Source organism: Penicillium brevicompactum, assembly GCF_028827555.1.
Source record: "Penicillium brevicompactum strain IBT 35665 chromosome Unknown utg000006l_segment0_segment0, whole genome shotgun sequence".
Lineage (NCBI taxonomy): Eukaryota > Fungi > Ascomycota > Eurotiomycetes > Eurotiales > Aspergillaceae > Penicillium > Penicillium brevicompactum.
In genome coordinates this window covers 3,165,326-3,185,328 of record NW_026623209.1, presented here as the reverse complement: position 1 = coordinate 3,185,328, position 20,003 = coordinate 3,165,326, and the positions used below count along the sequence as shown (strand labels likewise).

Sequence of the window (20,003 nt, the reverse complement as noted above, 5' to 3'; positions counted from 1 at the left end):
TCGTACCTAGCGACTAGTCGAGCGACGATCACTCGATGACTGCCTGGGTGATGAGGCTTGGCTTGGAAAGCTGGTCATTGTCTCGTCAATGATTGCGCAGACACCCGAAATGGTTCTGCTGGTTATTTGACTGCCTTGAGTTGCGTCGACATGATACATGTTAGACCGGAGCTTGTTTGAATTGTATACCCTGGGACATTGGTCCTGCTGTTTGTCATGAAGCTCACAATTATGATTATGAAGTTTGGAAAAATGAATTAAAAGTCATGTTCTTATAGAGAAAGTTTTGCTCAGCTATGAAAGTACGATTCAACTTTATAAATTTGGAATATCTACTTCGTAGGTCCGGATGTTGCCCTCTGTGATTATATAGTGTAGGACTTAGCCGTCTCATATGAACTTCGGAATGAAAAGTGTTGCTCAGGTGACAACAGGGTATTGTAAATCAGAAGAAAAACAGCCACCGACCTTGAATATAACACAAAGAAATACTTAGGCATTTTTCAGAATCGCCAATTGAAAAAGGTAACATACACCTCGACAACAACGAGTCAACGACACCCGTAGTACGGAGTATAAAGGCAGACACTTTTAGGCCGAACATATCTCGGAACAACCTTCCCCCGCAGCATCGTCATCTGTCCCAGCCCAGCATCCCCTCAACCACAACCCAAACCACAACAATGGACGTCTCAAGCAACCGACTCTTCCGCTTCTCCAAGCCAGAATGGCTCAATAACTCCGCCGTCCGAAACGGCGGCGTCTACGTCGCCGGCGCCCTAGTAAGCCCCCAAAGCCAACCATCCAACCACCCCATCCCAAGCCCGGAGCTAACCACCGCATAGTTCGCAGCAGGCTTCTTCTTCCTGATTGACGTGGCGTCGTTCTCGCGGAGCGCGCGCAATGGCTCGGACGTACACATCAAATTCGTCGATTGGATTCCTGGGATCTGCAGCGCGCTCGGAATGCTCGTGATTAACTCGATTGAAAAGTCGCGGTTGCAGGCGGATAGCTTCAGTTACAGTGGGAGTGGGGTTGCGTGGAAGGCGCGCTTTGTGCTATTCTTGGGCTTTGCGTTGTTGGCGGGTGGTTTGGCTGGGAGTGTGGTATGTTTGCTCTTTAGGTGTGGATTCGATTTGATTGGAATGGGGTTGCTGATTGCTTTGCAGACGGTTCTCGTTCTCAAGTACCTGATCAAGGATTATCCGATTACGACGCTTTACTTTGGTATTGCGAATGTTGTTGCTAATGGGTTGGTTATGCTCAGGTATGTTTTGGTTACTTTGTGCTGTTGAGGTCTGTACTAACTTGCTTTGAAGCTCGATTGTCCTCTGGGTCTCGCAGAACATCGAGGATGATTATACCTACAACCTTGCCCTGTGATGCGGGCTGCTGATTGCTTGAGCCGATGTAATTTACTTGATTTCTTGCTGTCACTTGCAAGGTCTGCGTGAGATGGACAGCGTGCATACACATTGGCTGGCTTTGGCACTATAGCATGGAGTATTGGATGTATCAGTTGCAAATGTTGCGTCTCTTCTGTATCTTGTACTTGTGAACACAAAGATTAGCTATTTTGCTGACACACCAGCCTCCCTAGTACGAGGACAGTAAGCCATAGACCGTTTAGATGAGATAGGAACAAGCCATGCATGCCGATCAAGGTGAAATAAGTCATAACGCCCAATAAATGCAGTCGTAAATCATGAATGCCGCCCTCAGTGATCCTCACAGAATATCCTCAACAACTCATCGATACAAGTCATGGCCTTCTCCTTCTCAAGCACCACTGGAGCCCCAGGAAACTTCAAATACTTCCGCAGCGCAAACGCAGCGGCCTTGTACGTAGCATGGTACATGGCCTTGAACTCGTCATCATCCGTAGCTGGCGCCGGCGTCTCAGCGCGAAGCTCCGGCGCAGGTGTAGTACCGGCACCCTCCTCAGGCTCGGCACCCTTGCTCACAGAAGTTGTACGCATATTCGCACGATTGAAGCCATACAACCGCATACAAGTTAAGATGGTGCGCGTGACCAAATTCTTGTTCTCTGCAATCACGGTCTCAGGATCCTTATTCGGTGAACCGGGAGTTGATACAGGCTTTTCGGCAGAGAGAGAAGACGGTGTCTGAACGAAAGACTGCGTACGGCGCTCCAGGAATGGATTCGGCGTCGGTGCTCGTTTCTGCGGATCGACATTCGCAGGCGTGGTGCGGCCGCGCACGCTACCAGGCCTATGCATGTTCGCACCGATAGACGCTGAGCGAGAACGACGAGAAGAAAACCTGTCTAGAGATGAGAGAGAGGGAAGGTCTTCATCTGGTTCGCGCTTTATGCGAAGTGATTGCTTCTGCGAAGAGGTTGGCCGGGAAGGTGCCATTAATTGAGAAACTGCTTCGCCGCCGCGCTGACGGACACGGCGGTGGTGTTGAGCTGCGACTTCGAAGAGAGTTGCGACTCGTTTGCGCTTCGGACTGGGCGAGTTTGTGTCGGGCAGGAACTCTGCGCAGCGCACGGAGTTGTCTTCGTCTGGTGGTGGTGATGGGTGGGACTGTGCTTGTGTGAGGCGAGTGGTTGATAGGGGCGCTGCATAGATTCGTAGATCATAGTGGTTCCGTGTTGTCGGTTGAGGTAGGATATCAAAGGGTGATGAATGAGGTGGTGTTGGTGGACGAGTATGTGCTGCGTTCGAGAGAACGCCATAGACCAGGAAGTTGGTTGCGCCACTAGTTTTGGAATTGTCAACGCTGAGCAGTAGACCGACTGGACATTGTATTGATTGCTGTAAATCTTGCTCTTCCTCGTCCAGCCATATCGTGCCGGCTAGTTTGCTTTGCAGCCATTGTGACGTTTCCGCGTGGGATGTGTGTAGTTCGAGATTAGGACCGGCGCGAGCATGTAATGGAATGAGCGCCGGGTTCACAAAGCTGCGAAGGTACAGCTCGCTCTCTTTAGACAGCTCAGACTGCCAATACGAATTTTGGTCGACCAGTCGAATGCCTGCTAGATGGTTAGCACGGAACACCCAAGTGGGACGCGTGTGGAATAATACCTTCCAGCTTGGAGTCCGAGTTGAGCGGAATAGACCCCGACCAGACATTCATCTTGTAACCTGGACCCCAACGATGCTCTTCACCAGTTCAGCATCTTTGAATTTCGGCGTTCACTTGTTGTTGTGCTCAGACCAACCTGCGGTTATCTCCGAATCTCCAATGACGCGCCAAGTTCGCGCGCGGTCACGTGCCATGTAGATTGGACGAAACGACGAGGTCATCAAGAGGATTTGAAAGGAAAAAAGTAACTGAAACGTTCATCAAGTCAAAACTAAGTCAGGGAATATCGGAAGTTTCTATATCCTTTGTGCTATAAAAGTACACCGAGAATGTAGCCAAGTGGTCGAGCCATTGAGACCGAGTCACACCCAGCATCATATCGCTCGTACAAAGTGTCGCGCAGGCGCTGAAATCAAAGAAGTAGTGAAGCTGTGGCAAAAACACATATCATAAGAAGACTTGATCCCGCGAGTCCTAATGGGTACCAATATAAACCAGGGCGACCCCGCACCTCCAAACCATCAGAACTCTTCCTGCTCCTGGAAGAACATCGAGAAGCTGATGATAGTGCCATAGATCAACAAGCCACCGACAATGGACATAATCATAGCGGGAAGCTCGATAGCCCCGCTGTGAGCGAGGACAATAGGAAGTGCTGTTGACATGTCAGTATATGGTTGTTGTCATGTCTATTGATTGCGCAAATGGTGCAGAATCCATGCTAGAGAACATGCTCCAAGCATAGTTTCCAAGCCATCGATGGGACCAATCGAAGGGCTCCGTCCTTCAAGAGGGGTTGTTGCGGAACAAAGACGTACCGATACCAGTCAGGACCAAGAATCCAGTCATGAAACGTCCAAAGTCCATCGCTGAGTTACTGGAGCTGTCCATGAAATCATCTGGATTGGCGCATCGTTGGCAGATCCAGTTGGGGAGGGGTGCGACAACGTAGATGGCAACCACCAGGAGCGGCCAGTACTTGTGCCATAACGCGGAGGAGAGGATGACGAGGAGGAAGCCAATGGCGAGAACCTGAGAGGAGGTCAGCGACGGATGCAGTATTCGAATGAAATGCGACGTACGAAGGAGAGTGCGATGATAGTCTTGAGTCCGGCAGCCATGTTTGCGGAGACGCTGGACGCCGATGGGATTGAAGATGAGGGAGGTGCCGGATGAAAACAGTGACAGTATCAAGAGTAGATTGGAGGTGACAGCCCCATTGACCGAGAGCAGGAAAGCCGAGAAAGAGGGTATATCGGAGTGAAGCTAGAATGCCCAAGTGACGTTGGCGCCTGGAAGGTCACTGGATATTGTGGCCTCAGGCCACAACAGCTCAATGCTTCACACCGCGTCACTTTACTGCCTGCTCCAGCTCCCCCATTCCCCCCATCGATTATCCCTCTGATACTTGTGTTGCTTCGTGATATTCCTTTATCAACCGGCATCTCTATAGTCAACCCATACATCCTGATTCCACCGCCTTCACGATGTTCAGAAACAATTACGACAACGATGCCGTCACCTTGTAAGACCAGCTCGACATCCTCGGATCCATCAGATGCTAACTCCCCGGCTACAGCTCTCCACAGGGTCGTATCTTCCAAGTGGAATATGCACAGGAAGCAGTGAAGCAAGGTTCCGTTGTGGTGGGATTGGTGAATAAGACACATGCCGTGCTCGTTGGACTCAAGGTTCGCAGACCTCCAGAACCCCAAGGAAAAGCTTCCGACTAACCTCCCAACAGCGCAACGCAGAAGAGCTCTCCTCGTACCAGAAGAAGATCATCGAGATCGACTCGCATATGGCGATTGCCATCGCCGGACTCGCATCAGACGCCCGCGTCCTCTCAAACTTCATGAAGCAGCAGTCCCTCGGCTCCAAGATGACCTACGGCCGCCCGATCCCGCTTGACCGGATCGTCGCACAGATTGGAGATCGCGCGCAAACCAACACCCAACACTACGGCAAGCGGCCATACGGTGTCGGCCTGCTGGTGGCGGGTGTTGACGAGGCCGGTCCTCACCTGTTCGAGTTCCAGCCCTCCGGATTGACACATGAGATGGTGGCTTGTGCTATTGGTGCTCGCTCACAGATGGCACGTACGTATCTGGAGCGGAACCTCGACAAGTTCCAGGATTGCAGTCGGGATGAGCTGATTCAGCATGGATTGAGTGCGTTGAAGGAGACTCTGTCTCAGGATAAGGAGCTTACGATCGACAATACCTCTGTTGGTGTTGTTGGTGTGACGAATGGAAAGAAGGAGAGCTTCAAGTTGTACGAAGGCCAGGAGACGGCCGCACTGCTCGAGGTGTTGGAGCAGCGTGAATCTGCTGGTGCAGAGGGCGAGTCAATGGAGGTTGACTCATAATCGTCCAATCTGGTTTAATGATTCGCATAGACATGAAATACTGATACTTTGTGTGCTTGCTTGATTCAGTTCGTCAATTCATCACCTTTCTAATGATGTCCTCTATTGTATATTTATGGTCATAATGCCTAAGCAGGAACAAACACCCGCGGACACCCCCGTGTACGTATATATGTCCGTATGAGGCTCATTGAGATACTGGAGACATGTTTACTCCTGGCCCCAATCAAGTTGCATCTGCCCGGTGCTGGCCTGGTAGGTCAACAACTTGGGCCACACCTCGCTCACCTCCTTGGCCTCGACCAAAATCTCCCCATTCGCAGCACTGATATATCCCTCTTTGACAGCATTGCGAACCCAGGCAAGCAAGCCGTCCCAATACCCGTTGATGTTCAGTAAAACGACTCCGACTTTGTGAATGCCAAGCTGATTCCAGGTCGTCATCTCCATAACCTCCTCGATAGTCCCAAAACCACCTGCCAGGGAGACGAATCCAGATCCAGGACCACCTTCAAGAACTTTTGTAGCCATGAGACGCTTTCGAGTATGCATATCAGGCACGATGGTTGTGATGCCGTACTCGGATTCGGGAATCCCCTCTGCCTCAACTGCATCAACGACCCGCTCGGCGACTTTACCAGCGGCCTTGGAGTCACCATTGCCTTGGTGCTCGCGCATGCCGCTTACTGTTGCAACCTTGACGAGTGCGCGAGGAATGATGCCGTGGACAGCCTTGGGGCCTGAGAGGGAAACTAGGACTCGGGCGACTTCTCCCATCAGTCCTGTTGTTCCACCACCGTAAACTAGCTGAACATTGTTCTTATGTAATTCTTCAGCGAGGCTGCGCGCAGCTTGCATATGCACTGGGCTGTTCCCTGAAACGGAGCCACAGCTGGATTTCGCGTTAGCCAGGTTCGTGGAGGGGTACTGAGGGGTAGTAAACAGCTGGATAGTTGACTTGGAACTCACAATACGCAAATGACGGCTTGCTTTTTTGAGTCAGACATCTTGAAATGCGAGACAGATGAAAATATACACTTGATGTAGAGACGATGTGAGGAGAAGGAGCCCTGGAGAGGTCGAGAATGACTCAAGGCCAGAAACAGTCCGATAAGCCCCCGATAAGCGGACAACGTCACTCGGCCTCACGTCCCCGCATCCTTCAATACTTGGGAAGTGTCAACTTGCGCAAAGTATCCCCCATATTTGCATCATGCCTAGATAGGTGAGAGCTTGATCAGCCTATTCTGGAAAAAGTGCCTGAATCTTACTCAACACGAAGTGGATCAAGTAAATTCGACAGAGACAGGCTGAATGACCCTTTCAGACAACTCGCTCTACACCTGGGCAGTAGAAGATTTGAAAATACCCTAAAAAATCCATGAGATCGTTCAGGTGAGGACCTTGATCAGGAGGTCAGAGCGAAACAGTACATTGAACAAGATAAAACCAATAAATGATGCCAATACTCCCAAGGTCTTTCCATGGCCCATGGGTCAACCGAGAACACAAAGATAAACCTAACCCCCCCTGCAGCAGGGAGGTAGTCAATTTGAAGCAAGTGATATTGATCAGTCCCAATAGTATACTGATTTCTTGACGTGATCAAAAACCGCCGGGCTGCCTCGAAACTCTGAACCGACGTCTTCAGTCTTAAACGTGTCCACAAATGGGCCTCGTTTATCACCCTCCGTGGTATAGAAAGTATAGGGGAAACGATGTCTCAGTCTATGACACTTAGTACAGACATGGAACTCAGCACGGTATTGGCTATCATGCGCGAGTCCCCGGATGCTCTATAAACAAATGTCAGTGACCAGTGCAGGTAGCTATGGCGACATCTGAGATGTCCAGTGACTTACAGCTAAACAATTGAAGCAATAATACGGCTGCAGGATATAAGGCATGATCTGCTGCGACCAGGATTTGCTTTGGATTTCATCAGGAGCCACACGGCTGACCGTATCATGGATCAAAGACACGATCTCGTCAGGGGCGCTATAGAGCCTTGCAAGGTGCCAAGGGGTATTGACAAACTCTTGGCTCTCCGAACCTCTAGAGAATCGAACAAGCAGATCGGCGCCATTCTCAATCAGTGTGAGCAGAGTCGCCATGTATCTATTCGGGTCAGAGAAAGGATGAGATGATTCACGGATAGCCCAGCAGATTGGGGTCCACCCATCAAGATCAGGTTGATTGACCTGCTGTCGTCTCTCCTCGGCAGATACACATTGATTTAAGATGAGCTTCACGGCTTCTTTATTCCCAAACTGTGCTGCAAAGTGCAGTGGGGTCCTCATAGTGCTGTCGAGAGCCGTAAGAGTACTTGGCGCTTCAGACAGAATCATTGGGAGGATGTCATAGTTCGCATTGCCAGCAGCGAAATGAGCAGGCAGCCGTCCAGCCCAATCCTTGAGGTAGAGATCTGCATCATTCTCCAGAAGCACTTTGAATGCTTTTTCGTCACAACTGAGAGCAGCTCCGCAAAGCAAGTTGGGGATGCTGTAGCGGGCTTGTGGGTCGTTCGGGGTATATCCCCCTCTGATGAGAGATTGCAAAAGCTTATAGCACCGAGGACCCGACCACTCAGTGGAAAACACCTCGGGGTAAAATATGCTTTCAAGAGGAATCTCCTCTGGGGTTTTGAGGTGCTCTAGCAGCTTGACGGTGAGGGGTGCATCAAGGAAGGCGCAACTGCTCTTCAAGTATAAGAAGAAAGGATTATCCATTTCGACTCCGGTTGTTCATACAGGTGCGGAATTTTCTTTGCTGCATTGTCTGAGGCTTCAGTCTGAGAAGTATTTCCGGCATCCAGAGAAGGATCTGGGTCAAAAGGGCTTCTCTTAGAACCCGAGTCAAGCATGCTTTTATCAGAAGCATGACCAAGCGGAGACGACTCGTGTAGCTTTTCAATTTCCAGCGAAGGATCCAAGCCAGTCAAGCTCCTTTCTAATTCTGCAACATGATCAGGAGGTTCGGCTGGGTCCACATTGCTTTGATTGCGAGTGAGTGAGAGCGCCTCTAGGCCATCCGCAGGAACTATTCCAAGCAAGTCAGAGATATGAATACTTAGTTCTTGCCTGAAACTCACCACCACGATATCCATGAACCCGGAAATCCCGCAAAGCGGCAGCAGGTAGATTTTCATACCGTGGATTGGCTCCTCGAGTCACCAAAGTCAGAGCCCTCATCCAGTTCTCCGCGGCGATGGCATCCGAGATAAGTGTTCCACCATGAGCATTCAGAAACTCGATGTCAGCCCCAGCCTCACTTAACTTCACAACTAGACTGGTGTTGGCAGCCATGTCGATCACAGTTTGCCCGAACTTGTTGCGGATATTCAGCTTTGGTGAACGAGCCAAGATTTCGGACACTATATCGATATCTTTGAAATGTAGGTGGTGAACAGCATAAAAGATGGCGGATTCCCCTAAACAGTTGGTTGCGTCCACATCGGCTCCCTCCTCGAGGAGCCGTGCCACCAGCTCTCGATCACCACTCTCAACAGCATACATCAATGGTGTTTTGCCCTTGGTGCCGTCAGACATTTCGTCATCGTCATCGTCGCAATCAGAGGGATCCGAGTGCCATATGTCCAGCTCTGCGGCAGACAAAGGGGTGATTGGCCTATATGCCTTGGAAGCCGTGATCTCAGGCGGAGAGGTAGAAGGCTGCTCCGAAGGGAGAGGAGATGCGGTCACCTCGACGGGAGAAGCCATTTTGTGTAAACCTGAGAAGGAAAAGAGGTTCGAGGCTGACTTTATACAATTCTGCTGCCCAGGTGAGAGATCCCTGCTAACGCAGCGATCTCAATCAGCCGGTTTCCCTCCCCTCATGGCCCGATGGACCAAAGTAGCAAACAAAGACAGCAGAAATTAGACTTCCTTTGCGTGTTGATTTGTCTAGCTCGACGCCCAGAAGCACGACCAACTAAACCAAGCAGGGAAATGTTTCAAGATGGCGTGGTGAAGCATTGATTCCATGACATTGATCCAATTTGAAGATGTCGAAATGCCAAGTGCCACTCGAATGTCGAGGAATGGAATAACCCCTCTGCTGTTGCAGTTGCTCCAGGGCACTTGGGTGTAGCTTGGGACAATATTGCGGAGTGACTTGGTAAACTCACAACAAAGAACATCCATGTTAAGCGCCACCATTGGAGGAGAGGACGCCTGGGCTAACGAGATGCTGGCGCTCTTTCATGCAAAGCGTTAGCGTTTTACACGAAATGGGTGATTGCAACGATCTTTGTTACTTGAAAGGTTCCAAGGGCCTGCGCTCTGATGAACGCAGGGCAGATGACATAGAAAAAAGTCTTCGATATTCGGTTTCAACCTTTCATAGGTCGGAAGCGCACGATTCTTTGTCATGGGAGATATAGTAGTCTCAAATGGCACCATGTAAATTGAAGTCTCCGTAAATGCAAGACGTATCCAAATCCAATCCAAACGCCATGAAATCACAAAGGGTATAACGCAACTCAACTAACAACACGCTTCTTTTTCTTTCCCTTATCACCACTACCACTTGGCGGTGGACTCTTTTCCGTTTTCCCCGGCGTCTCAACCCGAACCTGCGGAGTTGATGCTCGCACCGGCAGAGGGGTTCCACTAGCAGCTGCAGCTACAGCAGGAACAGTAGGTTTCGGTGCCGCCTTGCCAGCAGTCTCACCATTCCTGGATAGAATAAACGAGCCAGGCTCGCCAACGAGCGGACTTTCGTCCATGAATTCCTCCCCATAGCGCGTGAGCAGACTGAATGACTCAGCTAGAGTGCGCGTATCTTGGATATTGGATGTGCCAGCCACGTTGAGGCCTTTGGAGGATTGCGAGTCTGGGAGAGCTTCTGGCATGGGCGTAGGCTCTTTGCTCTGCTGGGATTGAGACTGAGATTCTTTCTCTTTGCGAGCGCCAGGTGGCATGTAAGTGTGCCCATAGGAAGATGTGAAGGTTGGAAGGGTTGAGGCGGTTTTCATGAGTTGTGATAGAGAGGTTACGGCCGAGAGCTGGACGTGGTTAGAATTGTATGGAAGTTGGCAAAGGGAAGCTTACGATTCGATTGCCTACTACACTGGCTACTGATGGAGCCATGTAGATGCAGTCACCGACAATGAAGTAAGTGGAAATCACGACAACCTCGTCGTCTAGCCCAGATCTCTTGCGCCGGTTTTGTTTTCGGATCACCCAGACATTGGAAGGCTCTTGGGTGAATTGACCGTTTGTTTGAGCGGTTGCTTGGAGAGGATCATATGAGACGATGAATTCGAGTCCTTGCATTGTCTTCAACCGGGCCTCGAAAGCTTCGCGTGTCTCGACGAAATGGCGGAATGCGTCGTTGTAATTGGCTTGAATGGCGAGTGAGGCGTTGTTGGAAGTGGGATCGAAGAAGGGTGACTCGGCAAAGTAGAACAGAACTAATTAATCCAATTGTGAGTTTCAAAAATTGGCTTTATGTGCAGTCTCACTCACTGTTGTTTGAGTGGAGGAAACCCCCCATCATCTGAACGTGCGGGGGTGACCGCCAGAGGATCTCTTCCATGGAGGCATCTTGACCCGCCATTTGTCGCGCTTAATTTATAGACCGAGCGATCTCGAGTCTATTCAAAGTCGTGACGAACTTTTGCCAAATTGGAGGTGTTCAAGATCGAAGCCGCGGAAGCTGAAGCGGAGATGATGCAGTGTTTGGCATGTTTGCACCCAACTATAAAATGCTTAGGCGTCACCTTGGACCTTTTGGTATGGACATGTCTTTTTTTCGATTTCGATTTCTTTTTCTTCTCTTTCCTCTTGTTCTGTGCACTTCTTCTCGGGAAAGGACCGAGGGCATTGGCTACATCTTCATAACGTGGTATGAGTATCATATCCCACCGCAAACATGAGGTATTCTGCAGCTGATATACGACCAAAGAAAATCTATGACTTAAGAAACCACTTCTATATCCATGGATAGCCACAATTCTAAGCATGCTTTATGTCACAAATGTTTGTCTATTTAAATCCAAGAAGAAAGTCCAAACGCCAGCGCTGAATGTTGAATCGAATCTCTATACCACACATATATCCCAATGTTGAAAGCAAGGAAATGCATAGATCATGATATGTACGACAAGTACGACTTCCAAAAACGAAGCCATCTTACTTATCACCTTCCAAAACACCCAGGAAAGAACAGAGAGCCCCCTAGTTCTTATCCAACGGCCTGAAAATGTTGCAAACAACACGAAGCTTGGTCAGCATCTCGTCCCATTCTCCCTCCGCTGTGCTGAGCATGGTAATAGCCCCACCAGCACCAATGCGCCAAGTCTGAAGCTTCTTCTCAGTATAATCCGAGCCAGCCGAGCAAGTAAAAGCAGAACGAATCAAAACATTGAAGCTTCCACCCCCACCGAGATCCAAAAATCCCATGACTCCAGAGTAAATCGAACGTTTACGATTCTCAATCGCCCGGAGATGCATACAGGATCTCTCCTTTGGTGCACCAGTCATGGAACCCGGAGGCAGACATCGCTGAAGAGTCGTCAATCCATGCACAGCCATATTAGGCGTCTTCAGCTGCGGCATGTGCCGAACGGCGAAGCCAGGATGATTCAGACGGATCGTGCCCTTAATATGGGTGATCATCGAAAACACACGACCGTAGTCTGCGACTTCGAGCAATTTCTCCACATGCACGCCCCCGGACCCGCAGATTCCGTACAGATCATGACGGATCAGATCTGCAATCATAAGGTTTTCGGCCATTTCTTTGGTCGAGCCGAGAATCTCGCATGCCTTCTCCATGGTCATACCTGGGGATTTGCGAACTGTGCCTTTCATAGGCTTCATTTCCAGTGTTGACTCGCGATCCCAGTTGAGGAAGCATTCCGGGCTGCTGCTGGCTATTTTGGTATCGCCTAATTCGGCGAATGCACTGAATGCAGCTGGGTTGTAGGCTTTGAGGCGTCTGTAGAGCTTCCAGGGGAAGGCGACTCGCGTTGATTCATCTTCTGGGACTGGAAGGGTGATTTTCGTTTCGGAGGTCAGACACAGCTCATATGACTCGCCGGCTTCCATTTCTGCTTTGCATTTTTCAATCTGCTCTTTATATTTCGTTTCTTCCGGAAGCTGAATCCTGCTCTGCGAGAGAATAGAGTCCAGAACTTGATCCGAGTCGGTCTCATTCCTGGAATCTGTCAACGCCTCCAAAGATTGGAGGGTTTCGTCAAGCCAGCCCAGAGGGGCATTATCATCTTCGCGGGTAGATTGAATGACGATGTTGCCTGTATTATTCTCGAGAACAATGCTTCTTTCACACCACAGGAGGCTCACATCAGGCGGAGTTCCCAGCGGGTCAGAAGATCCGCCGCTGCTCTGAGGCCTTGGCGGCTCAGAAGCTTGTGCTGTTCCTGGATGGGGGAGACAAGTGAGGCCTAACTCATAGGAAAAGTATCCTAGAAAGCCACCCCAGAATGGCACCTCTGTGTTTCCCGCATTAACTTTCTTCATTTCCATCAGATACCGCAAAGCATCCCACAATTGAACCACAGAGACACAGCTTTTGGTCACCTTGCAGTCGCCATAAATTTGGAGCAGTCGCAACTCGTGCGTCTCAACATAATACTCCAGACGCCAAGAGCCGGGACTCGGAACCGAGACAATGTTGTATTGCCCGTTAGATTGGAACAGAACCGAAGGCGAGCCTGGCATGTTGAGAAGCTCGCTTATTGCTTCAGCTGTCAGGCCAGATCGCTGGAAGGACCTGGAAGCGGAAATCTTTGATGTTGACTTGCTCAATTTGAGCATTTCGTATGCAGCGTCTGGGAATGGACTGAGTATAGTATTTGGACTTATGACTGTGTCAGGAAGAGAGCAATAACCTCCTCTTCCAACATTCTTGTTGAAAGCTAACGCCATCTTCCACCAATTTTGAAGCAGAGACTTGCAAGCGTTGATGTCTGATTTGCATGATTCCGGATGGAACTGGACGCCCCAAAATGGCTTTTTGATATGCCGAGCTGCCATGGGGATCTGCGCTTCAGGGCGATCCTTCAGAGCCAACCAAGCCAGGTATTCCAAGTCGGGTGCTGAAGCAGAGGCAGAATTTGCGTAGAGCGAGTGATAAAGCGTCACTTCGATCTTCGGCAACTGCTCAAAGATATTCTTTCCGGTTGATGATATTTGGTGAATCTGGCCATGAATTGGATATGGTAGTCGTTCAATGGGGACCCCGTGGTGAAGGCAAAGACTCTGAAAGCCCAGGCAAATTCCAAAAACGGGCAACAGCTCTGAGCCTTGCAGGTCCCAGACATCTCTCATGATACCGACATCGCTGGAGATGTTAGGATCTCCTGGACCTGGGCCTAGAACAATGGCCTCGAAATGCTGGAGGAACTCGTTCATATTGGAGTCGGGCCATGGTGAGTCAATGGTGATCACGGTCACTTTGACCCCGAGGGTCTCCTCGAGCATGGCCACCACATTGTAAGAAAATGAGTCATAGGCATCGATGTAGAGGATGCTTTTTTGAGAAGAGCATGCATCGGAATTGGATGCTGAGGTGGTAGGGGCATCCCAGTCCCCGAGCATTGGGGCCATGGCGATAGATGTGATTGCTTGGCCCCGGAAAAATCAACGCGGGCCAACGATCTGTCCCGGAGAAGTTGCCTCTCGAGACCGGAGATTTTTTGTGCAGATGCAATATCTGCAGGAGATGCTAATGAGGTGCAATTAAGGAGAGATCAACAATGCAGACGTTGAGGCAAAAGTCCGAAAAAATTAAGGTTAACGAGGAAAAGGTCAAAAGCGGGTACCGACGGAACGGCTCTCCATCGGTGGCAAGGCCAGTCCGTATAGTCCGACTTTTTACGAGAAAACTTTCGGTTTATATAGTGGATGTCCAAGGTGGAATAATTCAGGAGGCATTTTCTCATTCAGGTATGTCGGAGCCGGGCGTCATATGTCCTAAAAGGGGAACCGGGGAAACCCGTGTACTTCACCTCTATTGTTCGCGAACAGTTCGAAATCAAGATATTTCTATGCAAGATCGGACGAAAGCGTGTATTCTTACTGTGGGGGATGTTTCACAACAGTATGCTGCTCTACCTTGGAATCTGACTACGCCGATCTTCTCCATGGACATACAATGGTGGTGAAATTGAAGAATTTACATCTTTTGACACTGCCTAGCAAAGTGGGTATTCAACATAGCAAAATCTATCAAAATGGGTCTAGGTCAATATCCGTCTAGATCAAGGACTGGGTGTTTTCAGTCGTTTGCAAGGAAGCAATCTTAACAGCGACCTTGGGGAAATACTGCGCAACAAATCCCTCAGTGTAGTAGCTGTGCGCGGAGCTGTGATCTCCAACCAAGTTGTGCGCCAGCTCGTGACACAAGATCACCCACCAATAGACGATGGCATCCGTGCGATCTGTGGATTGCTGCAGCAGCGCCTTCTCTTGCAATGTCTGGAAATAGAAGTAGTTGCAGAAGATGCTCCCCGCACGGTTGAACGCAATGGTTTTGCCGCCGGGATCGTAGAAGATGCTCAAGCTGTCAGCCCGCATGGAGAAGATAGAACCACAGTCAAGTAAGACTGATGCAAAGAGGTTGAACCCTGCACGATTGGTGGCCAGGAAGGAAGATCGGTCTACAACTGACTTGGTGAACAGAACGTTCATACCACTCTTGGGCAGTGTGGCGACAAACTCGAGATCGTGGCTTGGCCGTTCATCGCAGTAGGACTTGCTTTCTTGAATTTGGTTCGTTTCTGGTCGGCTGTAGACGTCAGAGGATCCGTGTGGTCGACATGCCTGGACGGCAGAAAGGAGTTCAGAGTTTAAACGGTGCGGCGAGTTAGATGATACGGTTTGTTCCGGACGCTTGGTCTGACTCTGGCCCTGGTTTTGGGGGTCATTGGGAGAGTAGGGTGGGGGGTGGGGGGTGTGGATGTTTCAGGGAGAGGTGAGCGAGATTGCTCCTCGGAGCCAGGGGTTTTATCCAAACCAAATCGTTTAGAGAGATTGGCGAATAGCCCCCTGCTAGGACGTTCTGGAGCAGGCTCTGCCGGCGGTGCATGTGCTTCTGCAGACACGGTCTTGCTGTTGGGCGACTCCGGGAAAACACCAGGCATGGAATTTTCTTGTGTTTGCGCCTGTGCCTGCGATTCAGCTCTCTCTTGCTCAGCACGCTGGGTTTGAGTTGCTGCCCACGCAGCTTCTCTCTCCTGTATAAGGCGTCTCTCCTCCTCGACTTGCTTCTGGCGTTTGTCTTCTGCGACTCGAGCTTCTTGGGCCTTCTGTCTCAAAATACGCTCCACATTGTAGCCACGTGCTCGCAGTTCCAGCAGATCCGTTTTCAGCAACATCTCCAGCGTGAGGGTTGAATGGAGTTTGGGTCGCTTCAAGATCAAATGCACCAGCGATTGACTAACTTCATACAGGTCAAATTGATCTGGGCGAATACACATGGTCCACCCCGTGGATAAGCGATCGACGATCGCATTTCGTTTCTGTGTGTGTGAGACCCGTCGTCCCTTGAGAGATCTTGTAAGACTGATAGCAGTCACAGTCTGCACCTTGAAAGAATTTTCTAGCCAACGAGTATCATGCAGGATAGAGTCTGATGGCTGATCGTGGAAGAAAAGACGCGTGCGTTCAAGAATCAGCTTATGCAGCTGGCGGGATGATCTTTGATCAGGCGTCAGATGGCCAACCCGCATCTGCTCTTCGACAAGGCTGCTTAGTGGAATAGCACCAAGAGCAGTGTAAAAGTTCTCCAACGCTTCTTCTTGAGGTGCGGCAAAAATGTGCTGTTTGAACAGGTTGAAGCTTTGGAAATCATCAACCACGACAATGTCTCTAGGCGATGTCAATTCCCATTGCCTGACGTCCAGTTCGTCGTCGTCGTCGTCGTTCAAACTTTGACCAGCAGCCTTTTCATTCTTAGGCTGATCCACCGCACTCGGAGGCAGATCTCGGCTAGCAAGAAGGAATCTGGCTTTCTTCATTTCCATGAACAGATCTCTATCCTTCTTCAAGGTTGGAAGGTGCTCTGCAAGGGTCCTGAGAAGCATGAGGTATTTATCAGAACTCTGGAATGCAGCGTTGATCCGAGCCGGTTCCTTGACCAGTATCCGTGCAATCTCAACTTTCGTAGGCTCTCGTTTCGAGCCAACAGCCATGAGGAATAAGTTTGCTTCTAGACCGAAATTGACAAAGTCGAAGATGTCCTTATAATCCTCTCCGTCTCCAAGATAGCACAATTTGGGCGCAACAAGTCGAGTCTTCGCACCCTTCTCGGACTGGTCACGCATGACGATCGGAACGATGGGAGTCATTCCTGTGCGATCTATGTTTTGTTGAGTCAATTCTGACACCCTGCCTGCTAAATACTTGAACAAGGTCCGAGCATCTGCATTATTAGTAGGAGGCTTCTGTGCGAGAACATGGAGACAATCTGTCATGGGAGGATGAGGTTTGACACCAAGCTTTGAGGCATGAGGGTGGAGATTCTTTCGAAGGATTTTGAAGCCAAACAATGCCGCACCTTCATCGGTGAAGCACTTCTTAGGCACGCTTAGGCTGTCCGAGCCTTCAATGGGAAGGAATGGTACTGACACAGCACTTATGTCAAACGAACCATAGCCAATCGTGTGATATTCTTCAAGGAAGTATGACAGTGCCTTGGTAGCTCGACTGTCCTTCTCTGTACTCCCCGTTGCCATAAGCCGGATGAGCTCCGAAGCCGGTGGGTAGCTTCTTAGGCCCATCATTGTAAGGAATCTACCCTCATTGCTGTTGCTGTTGTAGATACCCGGCCATTCTATGATCGGCATACCGAGAGCTCGGAACACATCCTTTGGCTCGTACAGATCAGAAATTTTGTATCGAGTACCATCGGAGACACTTCCACTCTCAGCAGTACAAATGCTCGTGGACTTCAATCTCTGGATATCATTCACAGGGATGTCCTCCCGCACCGAGGCAAGATAGCGGATGAGATCAACATGATTCCATTTCCGTGGCGCAGGCCCACTTTTGGTGTCGCCAATGGCCGGGGTGTTGATGAGACGATCGAAAATAACGCCAAGCTCCACGGTTTTGCGAACACCGAGCGAGACAAGAATTTTCTCTTTCACCCCATTCAGGCCGTGGATAACGGGAAGGTCATCGAAGAGACGCACAGAAGCAAAGTATGTTTCTGCGGGCTGTTTCATTCCCAGCCGTGTTGGGATCACCGTCTGAGGTTGGATTATTGTAACAACACTTTGTTTAGACGCTGAGCTGAGAGCATCCCATTGCTTTGACAGCACAGGAAGAATCTGACCCGAGAAAGCTGGCGTCTTCGTGATATCCTGATCAACCGAAAAGATACTGCGATTGCCAGCGTTGTTGACGATCCATCGTAACCAAGGAACTACCTGGAGCTCGACCCATCCCAATGCTTCCAGCTCTTGCTTGCCCAAAGACTTGGTAAAGCGGAATGGCAACACGCTTGGTGGTATGGGAAGATCCGCGGGGATGCGTTGGGGGTTCAAGAATTCAGTGATATCTGCAAAGATGATCAAACGAGTGGGGACTCCGTCTGTTCCTTCATCATTGGCCACTGCAACACGCAGCAAGCTTTGAATTGAAAGCCCATCCAGCTGGCCAGTGACAGATTTGCGACCAAGCCAGGAGATGAACTCAATGACCTGGTTAGCCCGCAGAGTGTTTGATTCCAATTCACGTTTGATGTCCGAGACAGTGATGTCTGTCACCAGACCGAAATCAGTGAGTCTTCTGACAAACTCCTTGGCACCATGGACAAAGTCATCAGGCAAGGCAGGTATTGAGTCCATGAAGCTTAATTCTTTCGGTGCAATGCGAGTCTGATGACTGGGAATAACGCCACATGTGGACAAAATCTCAATAGACGCGTTCTTGTTACACATCCAGAAGGCATCCTCAATTGTCTGCCCCAAAATCGACGAAGGTGTAGATTCGCGGAATACAAATTGGTTCGCGGTATGGATCGCTTCAGGTAGAACATCCACAATGTCATCCTTACGGACTTTAGTGCGGGATGGGCCGATTTTGATCTGCAATTTGGATTTGATCGTAGCCATTTCCGCGGACCAGGCGATTCGACAAACGATCCCCACTGCGCGTAGCATTTCGAGATTCCACTTGCTGATATATCGGGTGTTGAGATCGATACTCTCGCGCTCAACAGTAGGGATTACAGATGGCGCTGAAACATGAGCGTTCAAACCAGTCGTTTGTGCTGTAGGAAATCCAATGAAGACCCTTCCGGCTTTTGTTGGTAGAATGGATGATAGAACCTCTGACTGTGATGAAGATGCTTCACTCGCCATGCTGGCATCATATGAAGGGGTCAAGATCGCAAGCGTGGCTTTCTTTGGTGGTGGCTTCCGAGTCGCTCGTTCCAGCTCCTTTGCCAAGTCTCTACTGATGGAAGGCTGCAGAGAGGCCGTATTAATGTGCAAAAAGACCGATGCTGAGAGCATAGCACTCAAATTACCCGAGTCCTCTGGGCGCTCCAACTCTGGCTTTTTGTTGGGTTGCTTCTCTGGCGCAGTTTGCGTGAATTTGGAAAAAAAGGACCGCAGCGAGCTGGTCGTGTCGCGAATATTATCGAGACTCAGGATACTTGCATTAGGATTCCATTCCACGATTCGCATCCATGAAGCGTCGACTTGGGCAATCTCCCGAGTGACGTTCACGATCTTCATCAGCCCTTCTGGTGTCTTGGTGTCGATATCTCTCGGAATCGGAACCTCAACACTGGGGGCTGTCTTCTTCGAAAGGCGAAGTAGAGTCCAGTCATCTAGCCATAGTTCTATCTCCTGTAGCGAGACGAACGTCAAACTGCTGGACAAAAATTGACACAGTTGTAGTAAGGAGGGCACGGGAGATGTATCATTACGGTAGTCCAAGACAAATGTTGTGTCTGGACTTCCAGCTTCACCAAGGTCTAAACGACGGGTGAACAGTGCATTGCCTTTCCAGTAAAAGGCCATAGCCTGGTTACCGGAAGACACAAAGGGCTCCTCGCAATCATCAAACACACTGTAGAATCCAACGCCGAATGCACCGATCTTTGTTTCGTCAGGGTTTCCGTCCGCAATTCGCTTGAGTCGTGCCCAGTCTTTCTCGCTAAATGGGGATCCATTGTTTGAGACGAGGAGGCGCCGCAGTGCGTGGTTAGTGATAGTGTGCTTAAGGTGCGCAGTAGGATCGTTCGTTGTAGGTGACGGTATCGTAGTTGATGGGATAGTTTCAAACTTGATCGTGACTTTCGTGGCAGACGCATCGGCGGCATTCTGAATCATCTCTCGTAGGACTGTCCTGTTGTTGATATGTATCTCAGCACCTGCATCTCTCCATTTATGAAACACACTTACCATTTCCCGGAATAACGAGCGAGGACTTTGGAGATCAGCCCTCTGGTGTCTACTGTCACTGCTTCCTCGTCAGCCCCAGACCCCATGGTCCGGGCCTTCAAGGCGTTGAAGTCCACCTTAGTGGCCATGTCCACGGTATGTTGGCTGTGGAAAGTCCCGAATGAGTGCTCTCAAGTCCGAGGTGTTTATCTAGATCATTTC

General features: G+C 49.9%; 9 protein-coding genes across 9 annotated transcripts; 2 read left to right on the top strand and 7 right to left on the bottom strand.

Moving 5' to 3' along the window:
* Positions 1–683: 683 nt before the first annotated feature.
* Positions 684–1,383, top strand: N7506_009414 (UPF0220 family protein; the record flags this gene model as incomplete). Its single annotated transcript, XM_056958707.1, has 4 exons — positions 684–782; positions 846–1,106; positions 1,170–1,267; positions 1,320–1,383. The coding sequence occupies 4 exons, from the start codon at positions 684–686 to the stop codon at positions 1,381–1,383; spliced, it is 522 nt and encodes a 173-aa protein (XP_056808097.1).
* Positions 1,384–1,718: 335 nt separating this feature from the next.
* N7506_009413 (uncharacterized protein) lies at positions 1,719–3,102 on the bottom strand (the record flags this gene model as incomplete). The annotated part of the gene is made up of 2 exons (XM_056958706.1): positions 1,719–2,998; positions 3,051–3,102. The coding sequence occupies 2 exons, from the start codon at positions 3,100–3,102 to the stop codon at positions 1,719–1,721; spliced, it is 1,332 nt and encodes a 443-aa protein (XP_056808096.1).
* A 470-nt stretch (positions 3,103–3,572) lies between these two features.
* N7506_009412 (Vps55 family protein) lies at positions 3,573–4,172 on the bottom strand (the record flags this gene model as incomplete). Its single annotated transcript, XM_056958705.1, has 3 exons — positions 3,573–3,706; positions 3,870–4,083; positions 4,134–4,172. 3 exons carry the CDS (start codon positions 4,170–4,172, stop codon positions 3,573–3,575), a joined length of 387 nt encoding a protein of 128 aa, XP_056808095.1.
* A 366-nt stretch (positions 4,173–4,538) lies between these two features.
* pre5 (proteasome core particle subunit alpha 6) lies at positions 4,539–5,419 on the top strand (the record flags this gene model as incomplete). The annotated part of the gene is made up of 3 exons (XM_056958704.1): positions 4,539–4,576; positions 4,631–4,742; positions 4,796–5,419. 3 exons carry the CDS (start codon positions 4,539–4,541, stop codon positions 5,417–5,419), a joined length of 774 nt encoding a protein of 257 aa, XP_056808094.1.
* Positions 5,420–5,629: 210 nt separating this feature from the next.
* N7506_009410 (LOG family protein) lies at positions 5,630–6,426 on the bottom strand (the record flags this gene model as incomplete). The annotated part of the gene is made up of 2 exons (XM_056958703.1): positions 5,630–6,311; positions 6,389–6,426. 2 exons carry the CDS (start codon positions 6,424–6,426, stop codon positions 5,630–5,632), a joined length of 720 nt encoding a protein of 239 aa, XP_056808093.1.
* Positions 6,427–7,248: 822 nt separating this feature from the next.
* N7506_009409 (ankyrin repeat domain-containing protein) lies at positions 7,249–9,138 on the bottom strand (the record flags this gene model as incomplete). The annotated part of the gene is made up of 3 exons (XM_056958702.1): positions 7,249–8,113; positions 8,170–8,458; positions 8,511–9,138. The coding sequence occupies 3 exons, from the start codon at positions 9,136–9,138 to the stop codon at positions 7,249–7,251; spliced, it is 1,782 nt and encodes a 593-aa protein (XP_056808092.1).
* Positions 9,139–9,899: 761 nt separating this feature from the next.
* med6 (mediator complex subunit MED6) lies at positions 9,900–10,978 on the bottom strand (the record flags this gene model as incomplete). Its single annotated transcript, XM_056958701.1, has 3 exons — positions 9,900–10,424; positions 10,471–10,832; positions 10,888–10,978. The coding sequence occupies 3 exons, from the start codon at positions 10,976–10,978 to the stop codon at positions 9,900–9,902; spliced, it is 978 nt and encodes a 325-aa protein (XP_056808091.1).
* Positions 10,979–11,598: 620 nt separating this feature from the next.
* Positions 11,599–13,992, bottom strand: pabA (aminodeoxychorismate synthase pabA; the record flags this gene model as incomplete). The annotated part of the gene is made up of 1 exon (XM_056958700.1): positions 11,599–13,992. One exon carries the CDS (start codon positions 13,990–13,992, stop codon positions 11,599–11,601), a length of 2,394 nt encoding a protein of 797 aa, XP_056808090.1.
* Positions 13,993–14,640: 648 nt separating this feature from the next.
* N7506_009406 (histidine kinase-like ATPase domain-containing protein) lies at positions 14,641–19,930 on the bottom strand (the record flags this gene model as incomplete). The annotated part of the gene is made up of 3 exons (XM_056958699.1): positions 14,641–15,207; positions 15,288–19,746; positions 19,803–19,930. 3 exons carry the CDS (start codon positions 19,928–19,930, stop codon positions 14,641–14,643), a joined length of 5,154 nt encoding a protein of 1,717 aa, XP_056808089.1.
* Between the last annotated feature and the right edge of the window lie 73 nt (positions 19,931–20,003).